This window comes from Callospermophilus lateralis, chromosome 15, assembly GCF_048772815.1.
Source record: "Callospermophilus lateralis isolate mCalLat2 chromosome 15, mCalLat2.hap1, whole genome shotgun sequence".
Classification (NCBI taxonomy): Eukaryota; Metazoa; Chordata; class Mammalia; order Rodentia; family Sciuridae; genus Callospermophilus; species Callospermophilus lateralis.
Window position 1 is genome coordinate 22,417,573 of NC_135319.1, and position 25,696 is coordinate 22,443,268.

At 38.9% G+C, this 25,696-nt stretch overlaps 1 protein-coding gene across 3 annotated transcripts; it reads right to left on the reverse strand.

Annotated features, from left to right (window-relative positions):
* Positions 1 to 59: 59 nt before the first annotated feature.
* On the reverse strand, positions 60 to 25,324 carry Ncoa4 (nuclear receptor coactivator 4). Of its 3 annotated transcripts, none has more exons than XM_076834867.2 (10): positions 18,016 to 18,099; positions 9,570 to 9,724; positions 7,101 to 7,241; positions 6,832 to 6,920; positions 6,428 to 6,536; positions 5,817 to 5,906; positions 5,182 to 5,328; positions 2,583 to 3,596; positions 2,109 to 2,249; positions 60 to 1,754 (listed from the first exon to the last, which is right to left on the reverse strand). In XM_076834867.2, exons 2-10 carry the CDS (start codon positions 9,708 to 9,710, stop codon positions 1,749 to 1,751), a joined length of 1,878 nt encoding a protein of 625 aa, XP_076690982.1. In that variant the 5' UTR covers positions 9,711 to 9,724; positions 18,016 to 18,099; the 3' UTR covers positions 60 to 1,748. The 3 variants fall into 3 exon arrangements, with proteins under 3 accessions (XP_076690982.1, XP_076690983.1, XP_076690984.1); XM_076834868.2 differs by lacking the exon at positions 18,016 to 18,099 and adding an exon at positions 25,216 to 25,324 and having other exon boundaries at positions 61 to 1,754; XM_076834869.2 differs by lacking the exon at positions 18,016 to 18,099 and adding an exon at positions 25,216 to 25,324 and having other exon boundaries at positions 63 to 1,754; positions 5,182 to 5,325.
* Between the last annotated feature and the right edge of the window lie 372 nt (positions 25,325 to 25,696).

Here is a 25,696-nt window from a genome sequence, read left to right on the forward strand (position 1 = left end):
ATTCTTTGCTAATTTAAGATTCATAATTTATATAGACAGTAAATACAACAGTTGTTTCTTGGCTGTACCCAACCAAAAATTATCACATATAACATGATAGCTCGCCGGCGATATGGCTCAAGCGGCAGCGCGCTCGCCTGCCATGCGTGTGACCCGGGTTCGATCCTCAGCACCGCCTACAAACATGATAGCTCATTTTGCAACATAGTTTTCAAATACACACATACAACTGTGGTGTGGCTATTATGCTTTTAATGGGGGAGGTATAAAATGCATCATTGCAAAAGAATGTTTTACATACTCATTAGCATAGTGATTAATGTAAATTACATTTTGATAATTTAACATACAGTGTGTCAGACCTCAAAAAAGAAACTACCTGCCTGCAACCTAAGATACTGGAAAGACTTCTTTTTACCTACCACTTACATAATCATTCATTAGTGGCAGGAAGAAATAATATAAGGCCCTTCTGAGCTATGGTTCAAAGAATTCCCATGATGCTAAATGGCACTGTCATGGAACCATGAAATTTCCCCACAAGTATTTCCAATAGCATAGGCAGTTTAGAAGTGTAATAGTTCTAAATAAAGCCTGGAATGCAGCTAAGACCTCAAGAGAATTTTAAAAGATAAATTCCATCTCTTCTACAGAGAAACTAAAGCTTGGGCATGACTAACAATATTGAGAAAATGTCAGTAGTTTTCATAAAGCTTCAATAAACACCATAAAGGCACAAGGGTTGAAAATGGCCTGTGCACTAAAATTCACTGCATCATACATTTGGAGGTACAGGAATGCTGTGCTTAAAAATGATAGGACATTGACTTTATCCCTAATCAAAAGCACCAGATGTCAAGCTCAGCTTCCATTTACACAGAATGCACCAGTAATCCCTAGGGTAATGAATGGTTCAAGTACTACTTTTTCAGCATGTCTTGACTTTTTACTTAGTCAACACTGGGGCTCAAAAAGCATATGGGTTTGTAGAATACTGGAAAAAAGGCTTGCATTATCCTTAAAATGGTCTTTAAATAATAATGAATTCTCAAACATCTCACTGGGTACTTTTAAAATCCACAGGAATAAAGGCAAAATTTGCAGTAGATGAATTTCAAATGAAGAAAAATAGTATAGAACTCATGTTAAGCCAGAACATCTGGTAATTAATGTCAAAAATTGTCAAGATTACTAATATATTTTGATGAGTAAAGAAAAATCACTATTGGCAAGGTTAATTATATGAAATATGCTATATATTGATTAAATTGAACAATCATTTCAGACCACTAATAGAAAACCCACAGCAAGAGAAGCGTCTAAAGGGCAATCAAAAGTTTAGGGAAGTTTACTAGCTTTAGAATACATCAACACACTTTGATTACAGAAATATTCACTTCTCAAACTACAGTGTTTATGTACTAGTTAACAACCCAATCTAAGGAGCTGTGGAAGCTGGTGACAACCTATCCACTAAAATGCTGCATTTGTAGTGTGGGGGCAGATTTAGTGAATACTTCTATCAGAAGGAAATGAATAACCTCAGCATCAAAAAACAGCCACAAACAGCCTCTTTCTTTTTTACAAAGAAACTCATAACTTTTGATAATTTTTCTTTGCTAGCTCAAAATTATGAGAAACTAAGCTGGTCAGACCAAGGAACAAGATGATTTGGCAAGCTGCAGTCACCAGTTCATGGATGTGTGATAATCTGCAGAGAAGCTGCTTGACTATGGTAGTCTATTCCTTCACATCTGCAAAGAAAAGTCCACAGATAAAAAGTCATTCTACTGGTGAATGAAAGCAAATTCTCCTCACCTTAAAACCAACTCAATTCTCAGTAAGCTATTAGAATTCATGAGATTTAAGAATTCCCAGCACTTATATCTCAAATGGTCATTTTCAATTACAACTAGTGATTGACAAAGCAAATTCAATTGCAATATGAAATTTTTAGGCGCTCTTCCTCTTCCCACCCTTATAAATATATGGTTCAGTGAGTAAAGTGTGAATTCATAAAACAACATTTTATAAACAGCTACTTTAGTTTATAAAACATTTTATAAAAAACTATTAATCTAACATTCACACTGGTAGCATATACTCACCTGTAGAGGAGTTCGATATAACCACTTTTCTTTATCAACTTGAAACTGCATACATGCAAAGAGATCACAAACTGCTGGGAGGCCATAACGGTCTGCAGGGAATTTATGTTCCTCTTGAAGGGGTGAGTTAAGAAATACTTCCTGCAAGAAGAAAAAAATATCTATTGTTTCATGTCATCTGGGAGGCACGAGACCAACTTAACTCACTTTCCGAATATAAGTAATAATGTAAATATTGGCCAAGAGTAAAGATGACAACTATTATTTCTACCCTAAATCAGGCTGGGTTTTCTCTACTGCAGGATGGCAGCTGGCCTGGGAAAAGCACAAATAATTCAGTTTAAATAATTATTAAGTCCTTCTGAACACATGGCTGTCAAATTTAGCATTTAACCTATTTTAAAGATCTGGCCCATGTGCAAGTTTTAGAGGTAAGAAAGTAAAACTCAAATGGCAATTTTGATGTCATCTTACCTGGGCCTTCTTTCGAAGTAGCCACTTGTCTTCTCCAGAAGATAGCTGGCTGAGGTTTCCCACTTTCTTTTCTGGCAAGACCCAGTCAGCAGTGTTAAAGGGACACCAGGAAGTAGTAAAGGGGCTTTTAAGCTTCTGTCTGCCAGCCCTGTCGGCAGTACTAGGCACTTCCTTGGGACTTCCTTCTTTGCGTGAAGGCCTGATGAGCCATCTTGACAAGGAACTGTTCCTTATGACTTCAAAGGAATCGGCAATTCTAGGAGTTATTGCTTTTGGTGCCTTAGCTTGTTCTGTTATGTCATTTCTGGAAGGACAGAGCCACATACTCAGGGACTCTTTATGTTTCTCAGGCTCGGGTTTAGGTTCCATAGGCATCCCATTTTTATCCTTTCCTTCTTTCTTCAGAAGCCATCTACACAAAGCTTCCTTCTCACAATTCTCCTCACACACACATTCTGCAAAGCTTGTGCATGGCTCATTGGCTTTGCATACATCTTCTACTTTATATGGATCCTGATGATTCTGAACAAGCCAATCCTCAGTAATCATGTTGGGGGTGGAAAGTGGTTTCTTGGCCTCCAAGTGGTCATTCAGGCACTTCAGGCTGCCCAGGTTTTCAATCTCCACACCTTTAGGTTGGTTGCCCCAACAGTTGGTACAAGAGTCAGGCCTGGCAAGCCAATCATTCACACTGTAAGGCTCCTGGAAGACCTGGAATAAGAGCTTAAACTTTTCACTGGTTTCATGACTGCCATTCTCAGGTTTCTCCAACTTGCAAGGTTCCTGGGGAGACACCAGCCAATCAGACAATCCCATCTCATTTTGATCAAGGAGCTCTAGATCTTCAACCTTTTCAACTTCAATGGAGAAAGAACTGGGAGTTGAGTGGCTGTTAAATTTTTGGTAACCTGGTTTTCCAGAAACTTCTTGTTGCTGACTCTTGAGGAGCCAGTTTTCTAAGCCCTTTAAGTTGCCCCAGACATTACTGAAGAAATTGCAGGCTCTTGCAGAGGTCTATACAAGAAGTACACATCATTAGTTTGCCAGAATAATTATGAATGTTTTGGGGATTCTGTCTGCATATTTACTGTCTTGCCCAATGTTTCCAAATTTAATGATAAGAGATTTCTGTTTGGATTATTAAAACATGACTACATAAAAATATTTTCTGTAGTTCTAAAAAGCTAAACTAAGAATTTGTGGCATATGTGATAGAAGAGAAGCTAGTAGTAATATTCTTATGAATACGGAAGACAAAAACAGGCAAAGGAAATGAAAGCAGTTACTCTGAATACTCTGCTAGTAGGAAGATGACTATTACTACCTTGCTGGAAAGCCAAATTGGCCATATGTATCAAGTCTTAAAGAGTATGCTGAATTGAAATACAGGAATGTAGTTTCTAAGAATTTATTCAAAGGTTCCACAGAAGAAATCAAATGACAAGCCATGCACAGTGGCACGCACACCTGTAATCCTAGAGGCTTGGGAGGCTGAGGCAGTAGGATTGTGTGTTCATAGACAGCCTCAGCAACTTAACAAAACCCTATCTCTAAATCAAATATAAAAATTGGGCTGGGAATGTTGTTCAATGGTTGAATGCCCTGGGTTCAGTCCCTGGTACCAAAAAAAATAAAAAATAAAAAAATAACAAATATATTCAATATTATATTGGAGGGGAAAAATACAAAAACAGGATTTACAGAAAAGACTTGAAAAATAAATGTATACACAGGAAAAATGAGTATATCAACAAAAACATTACAACATCTCTTCATATGGGAACTGTGTGCATTTGCTTTTTGGTACTACAGATTGAACCCAGGGGCACCTAAAAACGGCCACATCCCCAGCCCTTTCCATTTTTAGTTTGAGACAGGTTCTCTGCAAATTGCTTAGGGCCTCACTAAGCTGCTGAGGCTGGCCTTGAACTTGCAACTCTCCTGCCTCAGCCTCCCAAACCACTGGGGATTACAGGTGTGTGCCACTAGGCCCAGCTGTATATTTTTACAAATTCTTTATTGTGGGGCAGGGTCCTGGGGATTGAACTTAGGGGCACTTGACCACTGAACCACATCCCTGGCCCTATTTTGTATTTTTATTTAGAGACAGGGTCTCACTGAATTGCTTAGGGCTTCCCTAAATTGCAGAGGGTGGGTTTGAACTCACGATCCTCCTGTCTCAGCCTCCCAGGCCACTGGGATTACAGGCCTGTGCCACTACGCCCGGCTAAAGCTAATGGCTATGTTCTTAACTTTCTATCCATAGTTGAGAGATGTCACCGTTATAATTAAAAATTAAGAATATGTCCAATCAGACATATACCATATGCAGGTAGCATACACCTGCAACCCCAGCTATTCAAGAAACTGAGATGGAAAGATCACAAGTTCCAAGGACAGCCTGGGCAACTTAGAAAGACCTAGTCTCAAAATCAGAAATAAAAATGGCTGAGGGGAGAGCCCTTGGATTCAATCCCCAGTGCCCCTCAAAAAGTATATGGGTTTTTCCAGATTACAATCATATACTATAAGATAATATTGGTTAGTAATTAACTTGGTTTACTACTATATCTACTTCACAATGAAGACAGCAACATACCTGATTATTTTCTGAGGTCTGTTTTTGGGTGAGCCAGTCCTGGAGGTTGGTACTAGGTAGGTAAGAAGCATGACGACCACTGTTAGGTTTGCTTCCAAGAAGCCATTCACTGAGAGGTACAGTTGTGTTGTTGGATGTTGACTTCTGCTAATCACAAACAAAACTTTGCTGCCTAACAAGGATTGTCAAATGCAACAGAAATACACCAGCAAAGCAGGAGATCCAGTCTTGGGTTGCTACTGGCCCTGAGCAAGTCACATGCCTTTCCCCCTCAATCTTCACAATTTTCAAATAAGAACTGTAACTACCTGTAGGGTTGTTCTCAACTCAGATGTCCAGGACCTTTAATTCACATTGCCTTTAAAAATACATCATCTCTATGAATTAACGGATCCCCAATAAAGAATCAATACCATAATTATTTTCTTATTTAATACCTATATAACAATCAAATTTCTATTTGACATTTAATGCTTCACTTGCGTAAACTATTCATAAACTAGTCAATTGCATAAACTATCACTGATAACATTTTACAAATAAATAGTAGTGCCCCCACCGCCACAAAAAATTATTTGATCACAATCTAAAGCAAATAATAGTAATCCAAATACTAGAAATAAATGACATTTTACCTGCTCTGGCATCAGGATATAACCTCTTTTCTCAAGGAAGGGCCCAGTGTTTGATGAACTAGCATGAGCCATCAGATGCTCAGGAATTTGCTATAAAATGAAGACAAGAATTCCATCAAATCTTCACAAGAATTGATAGTATTGCTACTTTTAATGAGATGCAAATTACACTACACTCGTGTCTTTATTAAAGACCATTTGGGCCATCAATTTTATAAGAAATATGGCAAAACAATTAGAGATGCAAGATTAATTCCAAAGATTATTAATGAGTCAACAGCACTCCACAAACTAACAGCCTAATGCTCTATTGACTTTATCAGAACTCACTTTCTCAATTTTTGAAGGTTAACGCCTCAAGAAAGCCACTATTCATATAGTAAATATGTAATTTAGCTTTTTTTAATATTTATTTTTTAGTTTTAGGTGGATACAATATTTTATTTTTATGTGGTGCTGAGGATCGAACCCAGTGTCCCAAAGGTGCTAAGGGAGCACTCTACCAGTTGAGCCACACCCCCAGGCCCTGTAATTTGTTTTAAGAAAGATCATCTGTGAGGATGCATACTTGAGAAGCACCTGACAAAGGATCTGAGGTCAACATTACTCACAATGGTCTTGAGGGACCCAAAGGTGGTGATGGTTTGACGCAGTGCAGTTGTGTCTGCTTCAAAGAGCAGAACAGTTGAATCTTCAGGCTTAAGAGTCAAACTGCCCAATCTGGGGAAAAAATAAGCAAAATTCGGCTATTTTCATACAATATCTGTTTCAGTTGCTTCTAAAATAAAAGCCAAATTGTGAGTAATTTTAAATGGCTGCACTTTTCTAATAAACTCAACAGACTGTGTATGGTTTAATCACATATAACAAGTGTAACATTAAAATAAAAGACAGGATGATCATATTATGAGAATGAAGATAAAAAGTTAAAACCAACATAAGCTGGGAGTTACAAAACTGACTTTCTTTTACTATGTCAAAAGAGCCAAAAGTCAAAACAAATAAGGATATTTACCTCTCCAGACACACAGAAACTTGATTGGCTAGATCTTTATTTTGGGTACACTCCAGTTGATGGATAAGACAATTGAACTGGCCCAATAACTGTAAGAAAAATGAAACCGTCTAATCAAAATGATACTAAAAGTACCAGGTATATCCAAGTTAAAAAGGAATTGAGATTAAACTTTTATCTGACTTATATTAACATTGAATTACAAGAAATATATTGTCTGGAAACAAGAAACCATGGTCAAATCAGTTCTAGTCAGGGAGCCACCTTACCCAGTAGAGCTGCTGAGCCTGCTGCTGAAGTGTCTCCTCTTTAAGTTGATAGATGAGATCTACCTGTTCATACAGCCATACCTCACGGCTCCGAAGGCATTCCAGGTGACGGCTTATACAACTATGAATCTGAGATTTCACCTAGGAAACATACATGTTAGTTTCACTTGTGTTACAATCCAAAAAATGATGACTCCCACAGAACAGTGAGGTTCTTAACTTTTGTGGGTCACAGATCCTTCCGATTATCTAGTGACATTCAAGGAATGATCCGCCTCCCTCCAAAAAAACCAAAACAAACAAACCAACCACACATATACTAAAAACTATACATACTAAATATTTGGCCTGTAATTTCAGGGTATAAGTCCAACAGGGCCCCTGATGGACCCACAAATTCTTTCAAACCCCAGTTTAAGAATTATAGCCATAAAGGTTACACCTCAACTCTAAAATCTTCCTTTAATACTCCTGCCTCTAAGAACATCAAGTTTATTTTGGGTGTCCTAAAGTAAACAGTTCCTATACTTTTTAAAACATATGACTTCACAAGTTTATCAGTAAAAGAGATCATTGGAACACCTGCTCTGGTCCTCAGCATCATAGGTGGCCTTTATGTCTTTCCTTACCTACAGAATGAGCAATTCATTTTCAGCAGGCCAATTTAGTAAAGACATGTGTCACCAATGTCAATAGCAAGAAGACCAATTAGGGTGGTCAGTAGGTAAAATTGTAAACTAAATGTTTCTGAGAGCATCAGCAGTGAGTCACCTGAGGGCTAAATGTCAAAATCCCAAGAGAAAAACTCAAAACAGCTATAAATGAGAATCCACATTAAATAACTTTAAAAATTTTTAAGACAATCTTTGTTTTTTTCTGAGTTAAAAAAAGTTATATTTCAAAGCCATATACTACTTTACACACTCACCAACAGATTACTATTGGAACTAACAGATTTCATTCTGACTTCCAAATGACAAAGTCATTTACAGAACTATGTCACTAAAATAATGGGACCAATAAGTTAAAATGAGACAGGGGCATACTGAAGTGCTACTCTTAACACATCAAGAGGGTACAGCTAAGCAAACTACTGCCTGCTCCCCTCATTATTTTTCACTGATGACAGTGCCTGTCATGGAGACCACACAGAAAAGTATCAAAAATTTAAGTTGAGAAAGAAACTGAAGAAGAGAGAGCTTACAGAATGGGAGAAAATCTTTACTACACGCACCTCAGACAGAGCATTCATCTCCAGCAGAACTCAAAAAACTTAACACCAAAAAAACAAATAACCTAGTCAATAAACGGGCTTCTTCACAGAAGAAATATAATTGATCAACAAATCCATGAAAAAATGTTCAACATTTTTAGCAATTAGAGAAATGCAAATCAAAACTACTCTTAAGATTTCATCACTCTAGTCAGAATGGCAATTATCAAGAGCACAAGCAATAATAAGTGTTGGTGAAGATGTAGGGGAAAAGGTACACCCATACATTGTTGGTGTGACTGCAAATTGGTGCAACCATCATAGAAAGCAGTATGGACATCCCTCAGAAAACTTGGAATGGAACCACCATTTGACCCAGCTATCCCACTTCTTGGTTTATATCCAAAGGACTTAAAATAGCATATTACAATGATGCAGCCACATCAATGTTTATAGTAGCTCAACTCACAATAGCTAAGCTATGGCACCAACCTAGGAGCCCTTCGACAGATGAATGGATTAAAAAAAAAGGTGATAAATATACATACACACACACACATATGTATATACACACACACACACACACACACACACACACATATATATATATATACACACACACACAATGGAATATTACTCAACATTAAAGAAGAATGAAATTATGGCATTTGCCGGTAAATAGATGGAACCGGAGGCACTCATGCTAAGCGAAATAAGCCAATTCAAAAAAAAAAAACCGTCTATATGCAGATGCTTACTTCACAATGGGGTGTGTGTGCTTGAAGAAGAACAGAGTTACTTTAGATTAGAGGGGAGTTACTTTAGAGTAGGGGGAGGGAGGGCGTATGGGGTAAGAATAATAGAATGAAACAGATATTATTACATATATTACATATACCACTGCATGACCAATGTGATTCAACAACATGTACAACCAGAAAAATGAGAAATTATAATCCATTTATGTATATCAAAGTGCACAAATGTATTCTCTCATGTATAAACAATTAGAACAAATTTTTAAAAATTTTTAAAAAATACATGTTGAATGGAATTCTCCGGAGTGGTAGAGGATTTCTCAGACTCTGGCATCTGCCTATTTCTCCTTTAAATCGATATGCAGGCAGCTGAGATTAGGCAGATCATACAAGGCATGGGATGATATTTGTTTGTTGGCACTGAGAAGCCAAGTCTTTGGCTGTGTTTTAGTCCGCCCTATGTTAGAAGTCCAGACAAGAGAAAAGCACACATCTCACCTCTCGCAAGTTATCTTTAATTTGCTGTTCAGCTCGGTGAACTCCACCAATAGCAAGCTCCAAGTCCCTCCGTGCATCACTACATCTCAAAAGGGCTTCTCTATTACTGGAGCAGCTGCTCTGGTCCTGGGAGGTATTCATTCTGCTCACTATTCCTTTAAAAGAAAGAAAAAAATAAAAATCCAAGTAACACTGTAATTACAACCAAAATCAATCATTGCTCAAATGATCATTCCAAACAGCTCCCATTACTAACTACTTGAATTGCCTCCAACACAGAACACAGGACCCCAACACACAGGATACTCTTAATAAATACTGCCTCCTCCCTTCCCATCTCTGTTCCTATTATAAAATTATATAAATCTCCCTTAGTGACACTTTACATGTGAACAGATACTTCTGGGGCGGGGGGACAACACTGGTAGTCCTCCTAATCAACAGAACACATATCTCTTAAAAAGTTAAAAGAACATAAGTTGCTGGGCTGGGGATGTGGCTTGGTGATACAGTGCTTCCATAGCATGCAAAAGCCCTTGTGTTCAAGCCCTGGAAGAGGGGGAGAAAAGAGTATGTTTCCATTCATAATACACATTTATTTAGTCATATGAAGCATGTATTCCTCTTCACAGATTTAGACTAAAATGTGTTGAAGATTCCATAGTTACTTTAAAAAATAAGCTGCTAATCAATAATTAGAGTTTAGAATACAGGTTTTTAGAACTGAAATTCGCCTAAGTTTATTAAGAAGCTGTAATTTTGTTATTTTCTCTTTTAGGTGGAATTTTTTAATTTATGAAGAATTTAAGAATAATTATGCAGCTAGAAAGCACTCAAGAATACAAATGTAAACAAAATAATTTCAAATGACTCATAGAAAAGAGGTACTTATAGAAATTGGTATAGTTAAAAACAGAAGGTTCTCTAAAAAACTCAGGGGAGACAAGGAAGAAAAGTATAAAGAAAAACACACAATTATATAATAAGGCCCATAGAAGAGTGTCAGGGAAGCTTGACAACAGCCCCTGGAAGACTAATTTGATATTCATCCTGCATAACTCTAGAATCAAGAGATGATTTCTAAAAACCAGGAAAAAGTAAACAGTGATCACTGTGGCCCAGAATGGGTTCACTTAGCCCTGTGATACCAAAGTTATTTCCTTTTGTATAGTTTCACCAAATTGGCCAGTAGATATAATGCAGCAGATGCTAAGTACCCAGGTGACAGAAAGATTTTTGGCAAGATTCTGTGACATGCTTGGAGACAAAGTAAATACGGACTAAATAGAAGTACAACCAAATTAAACAATAAGATTACATTTTTACAAAGTATTCAAAGGGTAATGGACCAAGGCCAGTTTAAATGTTTTTAAGAGGCATATCACTGTTTTCCCTAATTACTCAACTCTTTTTCCTACATATTTGGATGAGAGCATATTAGAGCTAACATGGGGTTTTAACAGAAACATATTCCAAAACACTCTATGCAGCTGTTAAAACCTCATAAAACAATATGGTGGGTTTTTGGGTTTGTTTTTTTTTTTTTTTTTGCAACTGAATGAGGTGCAAAAATTGGGTGGAAAAGGCAAGGAGTAATTTGGAGGGTTGTTGTTTTGTTTGCAATGCTGGGGAATTTAACCTAGGGGCATTTAGAAAAGGATAAAAGGTTTCAAAACCATGAAAAATTTCTCCAGAAAGGAAGGCTGTTTGGCCTAGATAAGAGACATCTCTGGGAGGGCATGATAACTGCTCTCAAATATTTAGAAACCTGTTTTTTTTTTTTTTTTTTTTTGGTATTTAGCTTTTTGAGTTTTTATATACCCTAAGAGATTAGTGCTCTATCTGATGTGTGAGGAGAATGGTAAAAATTTGATCCCAAGATGTAGGCTCTCTATTCATCACACTGATTGTTTCTTTTGCTGAGAAGCTTTTTAGTTTGAATCCATCCCATTTATTGATTCTTGATTTTAATTTTTGCACTATAGGAGTCTTATTAAGGAAGTCAGGGGTCTAATCCGACATAATGGAGCTTTGGGCCTACTTTTTCTTCTAACAGGCATAGTGTCTCTGACCTTTAAACCTAGGTCTTTGATCCATGCATAATGAGAGATAGGGATTTACTTTCATTTTGTTGCCAAGGTACTGAACAGATGAAATACTCTCAGAAGATGATATACAATCAATCAACAAATATATGAAAAAATGTTCAACATCTCTAGCAATTAGAGAAATGCAAATCAAAACTGCTCTAAGATTCATCTCACACCAGTCAGAATGGCAGCTATTAAGAACACAAACAATAAGTGTTGGCAAGGATGTGGGGGAAAAGGCACACTCATACATTGCTGGTGGGACTGCAAATTGGTGCCACCAATATGGAAAGCAATATGGAGATTCCTTGGAAAGCTGGGAATGAAACCACCATTCCACCCAGCTATTCCACTCCTCAGTCTATACCCAAAAGACTTAAAAACAGCATACCCCAGGGACACAGCCACAACCATGTTTATTGTAGCACAATTCACAATAGCTAAACTGTGGATCCAACTTAGATGCCCCTCAGTAGATGAATGGAGAAAGAAAATGTGGTATATATACACAATGGAATAATACTCAGCAATAAAAAATAAAATCATGGCACTTGCAGGTAAATGAATGGAGCTGGAGAATATAAGACACAAATGGTCTTCATACTTTATATAAATGAATATACTTTATATTCAACCAGAGATATGAAAAATTGTGCTCTATATATGTAATATAAATTGTAATGCATTCTGCTGTCATATAGAACAAATTAGAATAAAAAGATAAATTTGAAACAAATAAATAAATAAAATATTTGGAAACCTGTCGAACAGAAGAATTAAACTTGTGCAGAACAGTCCAGGGTGAAAGCATGTGATGTGGTTAATAGGAGACATTTTAGACAATACATGAAAGAACTTTCTAACAGTCTAAAAGCAATGAATAACCCTAGAGAAGACAGCTTTAAACTGAACAGCAGCCTGCCCAGTGAAGTCATCCAAATGGCTGGCTACCCATTTTAGACAAAGGGAACTTAGATTAGTCTTGACTACACCTTTAAGAATAGGTTTCAGACCAGGTACTTAACTGAAAGATGGTTAGAGACAAAAGCAAGTAAGTCCCAAACTCAGAAATAAACTGATGGAGTAGAATGAATAGGACATAACTTTCCTATGTTCATATATGAATACACCACCAGTGTAACTCCATACCACAAGAATGGAAAGTTATACCCCATGTATGTAAAATATGTCAAAATGCTTTATAATGTCACGTATATCTAAAAAGGAAAAAAAAGAAAAGAAGAAAGAAACTGATGGGAAGACACAGCCCAACAGATTTTCTTTCCACCATCTCAGCAAAAGATTCAGATCCAGGAACTTGAAAGTTCCTACAAGAAACTCAAAAGTTCAGGAAGATTTCTAACTTCCCCTTGCTAATTCTGTTACCTCAATCTGTTTCCCCAAAATGATCTGTAAAAGAAAAGCCTTTCTCAATTGGACTTGTCAGAAGTCTCTGCAAAAATTCTTTCTAACCCTGAAAACACCAGCTGCAGCTAACTTTGCAGCCTGTTTTCATAGTGTCAGTGGCCTGTTTGAAACCCAGGCATTAGTATGTATTTGGTACACACTATAGGGACTTTGAAAATCCTAACACAGATAAACACTGAAAGGTTAGAAGACAGAATTACTTGCAAGGTGATTCACACTGCCCTAAGACATGTTTAGCTGTCTTTCAAATGTAATAACTGTCTTTGGCTGCATCAAATTTCCCATTCTTAGATCTTCACCACTGTGTGGAATGCCACAATTTCCTGGCAGTATGTAAATTAAGTAAGATTAAGTTAAAAGGTTGCTTCACATTGTCAAAAACCTTAGAACTCTGGGACAATGGAAGGCAAACACAAATGCATACAGTGTAGTCTGTTATCTCTAGATCCCCAAAGCAAGTCTTCTTGATAAAATCACAAGCACTGTGGAACTACACAAGAACAGACCATGGATAAGTACACACATTGGATTTTCTCCTTATCATCCATGCACAGAACATAAAATGAGATTAAAGATACAAAACTAGCCGTGCATGGTGGCACATGCCTGTAATTCCAGCAACTCAGGAGGCTGAGGCAGGAGGATCACAAGTTCAAGGCCAGCCTCAGCAACTTCCAAAGACTCTGTCTCAAATAAACAAAAAGGGCTGGGGAACATGGCTCTGTGGTTGAGTGCCCCTGGGTTCCATCCCTGGTACCAAAAAATAAAAATTAAAAATAAAAAACAAAAATAAGTTACAAAACCATTTTTTCCACACACACATCCCCCCCCCCAAATTAAAATGAATGCTATCTTCAAAACAGTCATCTTGTTAGAAAAAGGGTGTTTAGAGCTCACTGTCAGCCACTATAAAAATCTGTTTCATGTCTTTAGGGCCAGTCCTAGTATATTTGGCCTTTTCCAACTATGGCTGTTCTTCCTTCCTGTGGGGCTTCCATACTCCTGATCCCAAGAAAGGCCTGCCCTCTTGTACTGTGATGAAAAAGAAACCTTCAGATCTAAAATGAAGAACCCCACCCCTCGGGTGAGCTTAAATCATATGAATTGGTGTCTGACCTAGCTTTATGAAATAGAGATTTGCATAAGGTAAGTAGCTCACATTGATCATTTTCAACAATAATTCACTATTTGTTCCAGGTTCAAGAAACAGCATAGCAAGCATGATGGTTAAGAATTTGCCAAACCTGTCTGTATGCTGGAGACCCCCTGATCTAGTAACTTAATCACTGTGGGCCTCACCTTCCTCTAGAAAAATGAAGGCAGGGCTGGGGATGTGGCTCAAGTGGTAGCGCGCTCGCCTGGCATGCGTGCGGCCCGGGTTCGATCCTCAGCACCACATACAAACAAAGATGTTGTGTCCGCCGAGAACTAAAAAATAAATATTAAAAATTCTCTCTCTCTCTCTCTTTAAAAAAAAAAAAAAGAAAGAAAGAAAAATGAAGGCAACAACAATAAAAGGAAAAAAAAAATCAACAATTTCATTTAAAGATCTTCATTGGCTTTTTGCCCCCAATTCTAGAATTAGGCAACAGTTCATTCTATAAAACAGAAAAAGTACTCCCAAGGGCTGAACAGAAGAAGTTTGTTTTATACAGAGAACATACAAAGAAAAGAAAAACCAGGTGGGCCATTTCTAGGTTATGCTCCTTGTCAGGCAGGGACAGGAAGACAGAACAATGACTGATTAATTAACATGAGATTAAAGTTACTTCTTTTGTGTAAGGATTAAAGCAGAGAGAATGTCATTATCATGCCAATTAAAACTGACCTCAGGAAATTTAGCTGTGGTCTCTAATCCTGACAGTTTGTAACCATCAGTTAACAATTTAATTTCAATTTGGTGATGAGAAACTTTAATGTGAATGACTCCATTTTGACTTTTAGTCTGGTTTTGGGGTATGCAGGAACTTAGTCCAGTGTAATGATCTGTAATTTTTATTTTATTCTCCACACAGAAGGCTGCAGTGTAGTTACAGTGAGACATTATCTGTCTCTGAGCACTTAGCCAACTCCAGCAAATCATGGGGTTTTTTTTGGGGGGGGGGGCAAAGGGGGGATAGATAGGGGCTTCAACACTGGGGGTTGAATCTGGGGATGCTCTAGCACTGAGATTCATCCCTATCCCTCTTTTTATAAAATTTTTTGAGACAGGTCTTGCCAAGTTGTCTAAGCTGGCCTCAAATTTGTGATCCTCCTGCCTCAACCACCCAACTTGCTGGATTACTGGCATATGCCACCAGGTCCAAGAACTCATGTCACTTCTTAACAATGCAGTTATTTTTAGGTTTGTTTTAGGTTTAACCGAGTGATAAGGACCTTGGGAATCTCCTTCTGTTGAGTATAGAAAGCAGCTTTGAAACTGGTAAAAGCTTTCACATGAAGAGGCCTGGACTTAGAATCCTTTAGCTATTTATCAGTACCTTGCCTTTTTGAACCTAACTTCTAATTCATAAATGAGGATAACAATATAGACTTGCAGATGTAACAACATGGTACTTGTTTAATAAACACCTCTTCATCTAGTCTTTCACTCTATAATATAGCAATCGGCAAATTGTTTTCATGGCAAAACACAATAGTCTAAACCCACTAATATACACCAAGTATGCATGCTTCTGTTTCCTTGCCTGTACAAAGATTAGCTCTAATTCTAAAATTCAGTGTCTTTTATCTTCACCTTCAAAATCCAAACTATTGCCCTATCACCTTCAAAGGAGGACTGCCTTACATGTTCCCTTTTTGAGTCAAAGTTAAGTGCTTTCCAAAATTTCCCTGTTTCAAGGATTCCCTACCCTAAGTTTTAGAGTAGGAGGAAAATATAAAGGAGAGGAAAAGAAAGACACATTCTTCAAACAAATAACAGAAACTGGAGTTTCCTTAAAGGGGAGTTCTGCCAATAATACCTGTCATACTTAGACAGTGCTTTCCAAAAATCCAGTTATGAAGTCCCAGATCTTGGAATCAGAATTGAGCAACTAATCACAAATGAAAATAACTCATCATCATATGGTTTAACCATAAAATTTCCAAAAAGCCCCAACCCTCATGTCCCCCACAAACCACAATTTAAAGAGGAAAAAATTTGCTGGGGGTGTAACTCAGTGATACAGCACATTCAGAGCACACTGAAGGCCTTAGGTTCATTCATCAGCACTACCATTACTAATAATAATTAAAGATGAAAAAATTGTAACTATCTCTTTAGTACACGGTCCACACTTCATATATGATTCCAAAGGCCCACACAGTTTAAATGACCCTTCCAAAAGGCCACAGTTACAAGGGGTAAGATTTGGATACAGAACTAAAATTTCCAGGATCTAGCCCTGGGATCTCTCCCCAAGGTGGACACTTTCTTCCTTTAGAGTATTATCACCCATAAATTACTATTTGCCAACATTAGAGTTTAAAATTACTATTCCAGCCCAGCAAGTTGGTACACTCCTGTAATCCCAGCAGCTTGGGAGGCTGAGGCAGAAGAATCACAGTTTCAAAGACAGCCTCAGCAATTTAGCAAGGCCCTCAGCAACTTCTAGAGATCCTGTTTCAAAAAATAAATAAATAAAAAAGGGCTGAGGATGTGACTTGGTGGTAAAGCATTCCTGGGTTCAATTCCCAGTAACCAAAAAAAAAAAAAAAAACTAATAAATCAATAACTTCCATAATAGTTTTCAATAAATTATAGCCAGTTTCTCAGAACCACCTGTCTTAGAAAACACCATTAAAAAAAAAAAAATACCACAAATGTCATAATAAGCTCAGAATAATCAAAACATTACCAAGTACTAGTACCAAGTAGGAAGAACTGAAGAAAGAGACTGGCCTTCAGAGCAAATATCTACAGGTTATCAAAGATGCTTCAGTCCTCATTTGTGCATGAATGAAAGTTTAGACTAGGTAATCTCTACCTCACTTGCCAGCTCTGACATTCTTTGCCCCCTATGCCATCTGACACACCCCCCAACACACCAAAAAAAAAAAAAAAAAAAAAAAATTCACTTTTTACTTATTTTCCTGGCATCTGAATCACTGGTAAAAGGTCAAGCCTGCAAGAATCAATCCACAGGAGACCTATGTGTTCCGTGGATTATTAGATTCGAATTACTAATCGCCAATTTGGTTATTTTGATGTGACAACCTATATTAAACTGTACATCTACATTAAACTGTACAATTTTGAGAACAACAACTATAAATTTAAAAACAATAATTGATATTTTTCAGTTTTACTTTGGGATTTTTTGGCTTCACTTGTTCTGACAGATTTTTTTAAAAAGTTTTGAATCATAATTCATTAATTCAAAGATAACACAGATCTTACCCTATTCCCAACCCACTTAAATTTATCAAGACAAGTAGCTACTGAAGTTCAAGACCTGTGTCTCCGCCATTTTTTAAAAAACCACAAAATAAACGTTAATGTTTCAAGAGAATTTAAACAAGGCATTACTTAGTTCACCGTACGATACCGTTAAGATTTGTGTTAACACTTCAGGACTTTCTGCGATATACCTAAAGGTATAAGTAACTGCAAGCAAGCAATCTTTGCAACTCTCCGAAGCAGTAGCTGAAAACTGACCGCAAAATTCTACCATCTAATAGTAGAATTAAATTTAGGTCTTTTCTAGCACAAAAATTAGAAAACAGCAGGATTAAGCAAGGCGTTTCTAGCTCAAGAGCAATAGTGACTCAAGCGGCTTTCTAGGCTTCCCGGTGCCCTTTCCAAGAGCAGCGGCCGAGGAGCCCGTCCCGCGGTCTCCTAGCCGTAGAGCCGTCACCAGTTTGTAAGCGCGCCGCCCCTCACAGAGCCGGCCCAAGCCCGCGAGGGCGACCCGAGGGGCCGAGGCGCCCCTAGGCTGCCAACGTACCTCGAAAAGCAGATGCCGGCCCAGCCAGCTACCTCGCGGGCAAGAAGCGGTTTTATGCCCAGCCTGGGTGTGCTAAGTCCCCGAGCCCCTGCCGCGACCCGCCCCTCGCACGTCACGCGCGGCCTCCAGCGGACGAACCGGAGCACGCACGCCGGGCGAGCAGAAGGCTCCGCCCAGTGGGCCGCGCCCTCCGCACCGCAGAGCTCTGTCAGTTTTCCACTTGCTTTTGCCTCTGAGATCTAAAGACGCTAGGGCTCTTCCCCAGCCCCCTTTCCTGGTCTGCTCCACCTGCTCCGAGCCCCAAATCCGAGCTAAAACGTCTTTGTTTTAAGGATCCTGCTGTAAATCACGGCAGAGAAATAGCAAACGTGGGACTATCAGAAACTTGAGATTACCACTGTTCGCCCATCTGGGGTTCAGTCCTGGGCTTTTGTTTCAAGCTCTCAGACATCCCCTCCCCTCACCTCTAACAAATCTGTTTGTACCCATGTCAGTCTGTCTCTGTGTCTGTATCTTATCCCCGCTTACACACACACACACACACACACACACACACACACACACAGCCTTAGTCTAGTACTGCCTCAAAGCCTCATGGATGCTTCTCTTGCAGCAGACATTGACTAAGCACCTGCCTGGTGTCAAGCACAATTCCACATGTAGGAAATAGTTTAGTGAACATGGCATTCCTACCTGGAGAGACAGTTAGAGCAGTTAAAAGAATGGACTCTGGCAGGCGCGCTGCCTGACGTCTGTAATCCCAGCAGCTTCCAGCAGTTTGAGAGGCTCAGGCAAGAGGATCCCAAGTCAAAGCCAGCCTCAGCAAAAGCGAGGCACTAAATCAAGTCAGACTCTATCTCTAAATAAAATACAAAACAGGGCTGAGAATGTGGCTCAGTGATCGAGTGCCCTTAAATTCAACCTCTGATATCCTCCCCCGTCAAAAAAAAAAAAAAAAAAAAAAGAATAGACTCTGAAACTGACTGGTTTAGCACAAAACCTTGCTCTACCACTTAGATACTACCTCACCTTAGGTAAGTCAATTTGTGCCCTGGTTTCCCCATCTGTGAAATGGGGATGATACTGGACTCAATGAGAATTGTATGGTTATATGTAATATGTTTAGGGCAATGCCTGGCATATTGTACTGCCTGTTTGATGACTATCAGGCTCATAGTACTGGCACTTCTAGTTTTCCCTTTTATCCACAGCTAATCCTTACAACCTTGCATAACCAATCAGGCCAGAATATGTAACCTCGACAGCACTGTCATTCCCTTTCAATTTCTTAAATGTAAAATAGTTTTTATATGTCTATGCATACAAAGTTACTTTTGTAAATGGTAAGGATAAAGCAAAACCATATGAAAAAACACCAGAGGGGAATGAATATTGAGGGTAAACACCCTCTTATTAAGCACCCCTCAGATTCCAGATGAACAGCTGGTTCACCATTTCTACCTCAGAGCTCACAGTTTCTAGGATAACAGTTCAGACATTATCAAATATAAAGGAGCCGGGCAGCCTGGAGAGCACCTGTAATCCCAGCAGCTCAGGCAGCTGAGTCAGGAGGATCAGGAGTTCAAAGCTGGGCTCAGCAATGGTGAGGCACTTAGCAATTTAGTAAGACCCTCTCTAAATAAAATACAAAATAGGGCTGGAGATGTGGCTCAGTGGTTGAGTACCCCTGAGTTCAATCCCTGGTACCAAAAAATAAAAAATATAATAAAGAAGAAATTCTTACTTTATTAATACACCACTGACATCAAGACAGCAGATCAGGGTGTGGTCCTGCTCTAGCTCTTGACATTAGTTACACTTTAGTAAACTAAGAATTCCTTCTTTCTAGGCATTTCATGCATATAATCCAATCTGGTTATCTTGTCCAGCTTGGCTCTCCCAGCCCTGCCAGCAATGTCAGTCCCTTTACTTCTCCCTAGCTATCTACTTTTCAAGTCACCACCACTACAAAGTCTTTCCTGATCATTATACCTCATTCCTCAATAATTTTACTGCTCCCTTTGTGCCCACTGTAATCTGCATGGATTTCCAACATGACCCCTGTAACACATTACTCATATTATTATATGTCTGCCTCCTTGACCTGAGAGCTCCCTGAGAGACCCTATCTTATAGCTTTGTATACCTTTAATGGTAAAAAGACAGCCTAGGATTGGCACCTTAACACTTCCACCCCTCTTCACATTCTACATGAACTACTGAATCGAACTAAAAAGAATGGTGTACAACCATTAGCCCTGAACTCAACAAAGCTCACTACATTTTGATTCATGAATGGATGAATAAATGCTAAATGAATGCTCAAGTTCAGATCAGGCACTATAAAGTTCAGTATAGGACTGGGGCTGTAGTTCAGTGGCAGAGCACTTGTCTAGTATGTGTGAGACACTGGATTTGAGCCTCAAAACAGAAGAATAAATAAACATAATAAAGGTATTGTGTCCATCTTATAATTTTTTTAAAAGTATAGTATATTTCTGTTTCAAACATAATCTGCCCCACTGAGGCCTATAATATTAACTTAAAAATGTTTTTCAGAAAAGGAAAAATGTTTTTAGCACAAATATTATTTACCTTTTTCAAACAAAACTGGCAAGTTGACACTGAAACCACAATCCCACAATAGTTGCTAAAACAGTCTTTCGGGCCAGACTCAAGGTCAGCTCCACAGATTCACAAATGGCAACAGGTTTGTAAGTTAAAGGGAAATATTTACTGTATTTAGAGCCAAATTGAATTTTCTCCCCTCAACTTTGCATTACCGCAGAAAATCCTCAGGACATTAACAAAAGTTTGATTAGCTTTTGGAATAGGGGTGGTGTCCTGTCTTCAGTTTGAAACTCCTTTTCCTAAAATAGTCATGGATAGGAAAACATGTTACTTACTATCATCATAAAAATAATATCATTTTATCCCTTGTAAATACAATAAATATCTTGTGGTTTTCCCCCACAGAAGCAAACAAGTGGGTGACTAGCAATAATGTCAAAATAAGACAAAACACAGCTGATATTATGTTCTCTTGAAAGCTGTAATTGGCCAGTGTTAAGACTTAGCTTTTTACCTATGACTAAACTGACAATCAAGCAAAAACCTTTTATCCTATTTTGTCAGTTTTTTACTCCATCACTAAACTAAATTGTCACATTTGTAGACCACTTTTAACGTAATGCTAGGTAAGAGGAATCTTAAGACTCAATAGTGTCCCCAAACACACTCCTAGCCCCCCAAGGAACAGCTTGATTCAACTGAATAATCAAGTCAAGTGAAATCAGAATGACAACTTGAGATAAGAATGGCTAAAAGCATACAATGAGTCATTTATGCCAGAAGTTAAGTAAAAGGAACACCCTCAAAATAATTACTTTGTTCACTTGCCAGGTAATCTATCTAATTTAGGGAATGTATATGACATATTTGGGATTTGAGTTATTGCAGGATTGACAGTAAGTTTATAAATGACCACTATAATATTATGATTCAAGAATCAAAGAAGACAAGCTGAGAAAAATTATATGGCAGCTCCTGTAACTGACAACATAGAGATACATTACTATTAATGCTATTCACCAAAGCAAAAGTGGTCAACATGGCCTCCTTATGGGCTAAGCGTCCACATTGTACATATGCATTCTTTGCTTAAGTAATATATTTTCCAATAATGAAAACAAAGCCAAAATGGAAACCTTGGACAAAAATTTTAGAAGGGTTAAAAAGTCACAGGAAAAGTAATAAAAATGCCATGGATATCTACAGTTCTCTCATGAAACTGAACTGAACCCAATGTATAGCTATTAACTGGTTCCTTTTTATAGGCACTTATAGTTACATAAGGCCTGCCTTTTGAAGTTACCCAGTATGTGGTTGGGGCCCTAAATTCACCCCTATTGTCATTGATGGCTTGGTAAATACACATCTGAATCAGTAATATATTCCAGGTATGTATTGAATAGTGACAAGTCTCTGTTCTCTGAAGCTGAGTATACTTTTTTGGAAAGAGTTAATGACTAACACAAGTAAAGTATTTAGAATAGTGCCTGACACATAGTAGGAGCTACATGGGCATTAACTATCTTTATTACTTTTAGTCAGAGAATGCAATATGATAATGAAGACATTTTATTATGTACTTAGCATCAATTTAATATGCCACCATCATCTCTCTGGGAATCCTGCAGAAACATTCAGACTGCTCCCCACTCCTCCACTCCAGTTCCCTTCCTTGCTGCTCTTCCACAACAAGGATGCTTCTACCATAGGACCACTGAACTCTCCTCCAGATATCCTCAAGACCAAGCCTTTATTTCCTTCAGCGGTCTGCTCAAGGGTCATCTTCTCAGGCCATTCCTCACCATCCTATACTTTAAAAAGACTTCTGTCCACAACCCCTTCATATGCTTTATTATTCTCCACTGTACTTATCACCATCTGACATGTAGAAACCATTTATTTTCTGACCCTCCTTTGGAAAACACTAGATGGTAAATTCCACAGTACCAAGAACTTTGTCTCTTTTTCTCTTGGTATTCCATAATTATTTGTTGCATGAATGAATTCAGGATTTACCTATAGCCATTTTGTGAAAAGCCTTTTCAATTTTTTACATATTATCTCATTTAGTCCTCACAACACTTTAGGGTGAGTATTATTATAATCATTTAAAAAATAATGAAACTGAAAAGGTTAAATATATTACCTGCAGTCACAACCTTCCAACTAGAGGAGCCAAGATTTAATCCCAGGTCTAACACCCTCAGCCACACCTGCTATTTTAAAGAGATCATTTAAGTATTAAGGTTTTATATATTCATTCAACAAGTATCTAAGGGCCTAAATTACCTTGGTCTGTGTTCCCTAAGGGTAAATGAACTTGCTACTTAGAGAAGAATTTGTATCAGGGACTCACCAATAATAAAGAAAAAATACTAATTCTTTGAAATAATGATTAAGGGTTAAAAGTCTATCAGTAGCAGCAGCAACTGGCTCTGAATGCCTTCCAGTATGTTAACACCATGTAGGAAAGTATTAGAAAACAATAACCAAGAGACTCTCAAGTGGAGGAAGGGCTATGTATCAGAAATAGCCTATGGAGTTTTATGAAACCGCTTCAGAGGTTCTAGAGATTCCCCGACAACTGTGCTGATATAATAAAATGGGGGTAAGAGTATACCGTCCTGTGTAATTTTAAGATACATCCCCTCCCCCTTTAAGAAACACATCTTCCTTTTCTTTCCTTACATAGTTCAATTTGATTTTCTACTTTTGAAATAATTCTTTTCCCAAAGGGAATAATGTAATTATAAAGATTCCTTGATACAAGAACTATAATAAAACTTTAAACAGCTAGAATATCCTCTAGAGACCCAAGGGCAAAGGCTCTATGGAAGAGGGGAAAGAGAAATAGAATGTAAGGAATGTTACTGTGCTAGACTTTACACGTTATCTCATTTACTTATCTGAACAATTATACAAGTGAGCAAATCCTTAAAAGAGCAAATCTTTGGAGCAAAGTCCAGTGGCACAAGCCTGCAATCCCAGCAATCAGGAAGCTAAGGCAGGGGGATAGGAAGTTTGAGGCCAGCCTCAGCAACTCAGTAAGACCCTGTTTCAAAATAAAAAATAAAAAAAGGATGGGAAGCTCTATAGAAAAGCACCCCTGGATTTGATCCCCAGTATCCCCCATCCTCCCCCCCCCAAAAAAGGCAAAGAGCAAATCAAGTTACTCCTCTGACCACAGATAGTAAATGAATCTCCCTTCACTGAAGCAGCAAGATAAGTTTTCTTTCATAATTCTGATGTACTTTAAAGTTCAGAAATGTCACACTAGGATTCCACTGAAGAAGTGAGTCAACTATGAACCTATCCCATCCTTACTCAAGGTGGTAACTCAAGAGTCCTACATATTCCAAATTATCAAATAGATGGTAGAAAATTAAGTACATCCGAAAGTAGTTGTGATGGTCAATCTTATCTAACTAGAAAACAATAACAACAACAACAGAAATGGCCCGGTAAAGAAAGCTCTGCTCTCCGTCATTCTTTTTTTTTCTTAGTTGTAGACAGACACAATATCTTTATTATATCTGTTTTATTTATATGTGGTGCTGAGGATCAAACCCAGTGCCTCACATGTGCTAGGCAAGCACTCTACCAGTGAGCCACAACCCCAGCCCTTGACTTGAGTCATTCTTGATCATATCTTCCCCTGTCATATCCCATGGCACTTAAGACTATATTATTGTTGTTCCCATCACAAAAATTTAGTTCTATCGAAGCGAGAAGTGTGTCCTTCCCCCTCCCCATTTCTACATCCGTATTAGCTTCAGCATAAAGTCACTGAATAAATGATTGCCAGTTTTATGAATCATGAATGAGCAACTTCTCATCTGTAAAAGGGAGATAATCAGGCTACTTTTCCAGATTATTGGGATTATTTGGACGTTAAGTAACACTGTGTTCTGCACTTATAGAGCCACATTTTTTGCATTTCCACCTGACAATCCCTTGGAAATGGTTGCGCTCTGGCATAGAAAACAGGCCCCGCCTGGTCACACTTGAAGCTGGGGTAAAGCGACCCAGCAGGAACAGATGGTGGATCCCTGCGGCCAGGAGTGTCTGTAGGGAAAGGGAGGGGGAAACAAATCTTCCCTGCCTCCAGGCTGCGGGTGGTAACCGCGAGGTCCACGTGTGGGATGGGAGGGAAGAAGACAGGCCCTTGCCTCACAAGAAGTGGAGGCCTTGGGGCCGATGGGTCGAGGGTTTGGGAGAGAACAGAACCAACCCGTGGGCGGGGAGGAGGAGGTGGCCGACTTGGCATATCAAGGATTTGGGAGCCCGCGAGAAAGCAAGACGAGGTGGTCCCGGGACCGGCTAGTGGAGAGTCTGGGAGAGATCAGGCCCAGCCAACTGGCAGCCAGAAGGAGGTGGCTCCGGGGCCCGGCGAATCTAAGGTCTGGGAGAGGAGGTCAGGCTTAGCCCGCAGGCAGACAGAATGAGGTGGTCAGTGACCCTGCGTGTCCAGAGGGAGAAGACAGGCCCTAGACCGGCGTGCGGAAGGAAAGGGCGACCAGGAAGGGTAGACCCAGGTCCAGCACGCCAGCTACCATCCGGCTTCCGCTGGGCTCGCGGAGTGAGAACTGAAGGAGACGTGCGCGCCCAGCCAGTTATTCCAGTTCTTACCAGTTCGGAGAGGTTCTCCGGACGATCCGAGGGTACTCTGGTTGGATTGACACCAGCGGACACAAGTCCTGAGCCCAAAGGCAGAGTTCTCGCGAGAGTACAACCTTCCTCCCACGCCTCTCGCCACGCTTCTGACAGTCTCGCGAGACCTCTGCTCGGGTCAGCGCAAAGCTCTTGCCTGCCCTCTAGAGGGTACAGAGTGGAGGCACACTCTTTTCCCTGCCCTTGATCAGTGTACTTTTCACCTCTAGCGAATACATCAAGTTAAATGAAGCAAACATTTTTGAAGATAAATGCTATGTAGAGAACTATGCTAAGTGGTTCTCTAACACCAAATGTTCCCACAAGATAGATATTATTTATATTTGACGTTCAGATGTAAATATAAATGTCAGCAGACACAAAAAAAATATAGCATATAATTCCACTTTCTATGCTGTAATTAGTCAAATTCTTTTTTCAAACATATTCTAATTTTAAC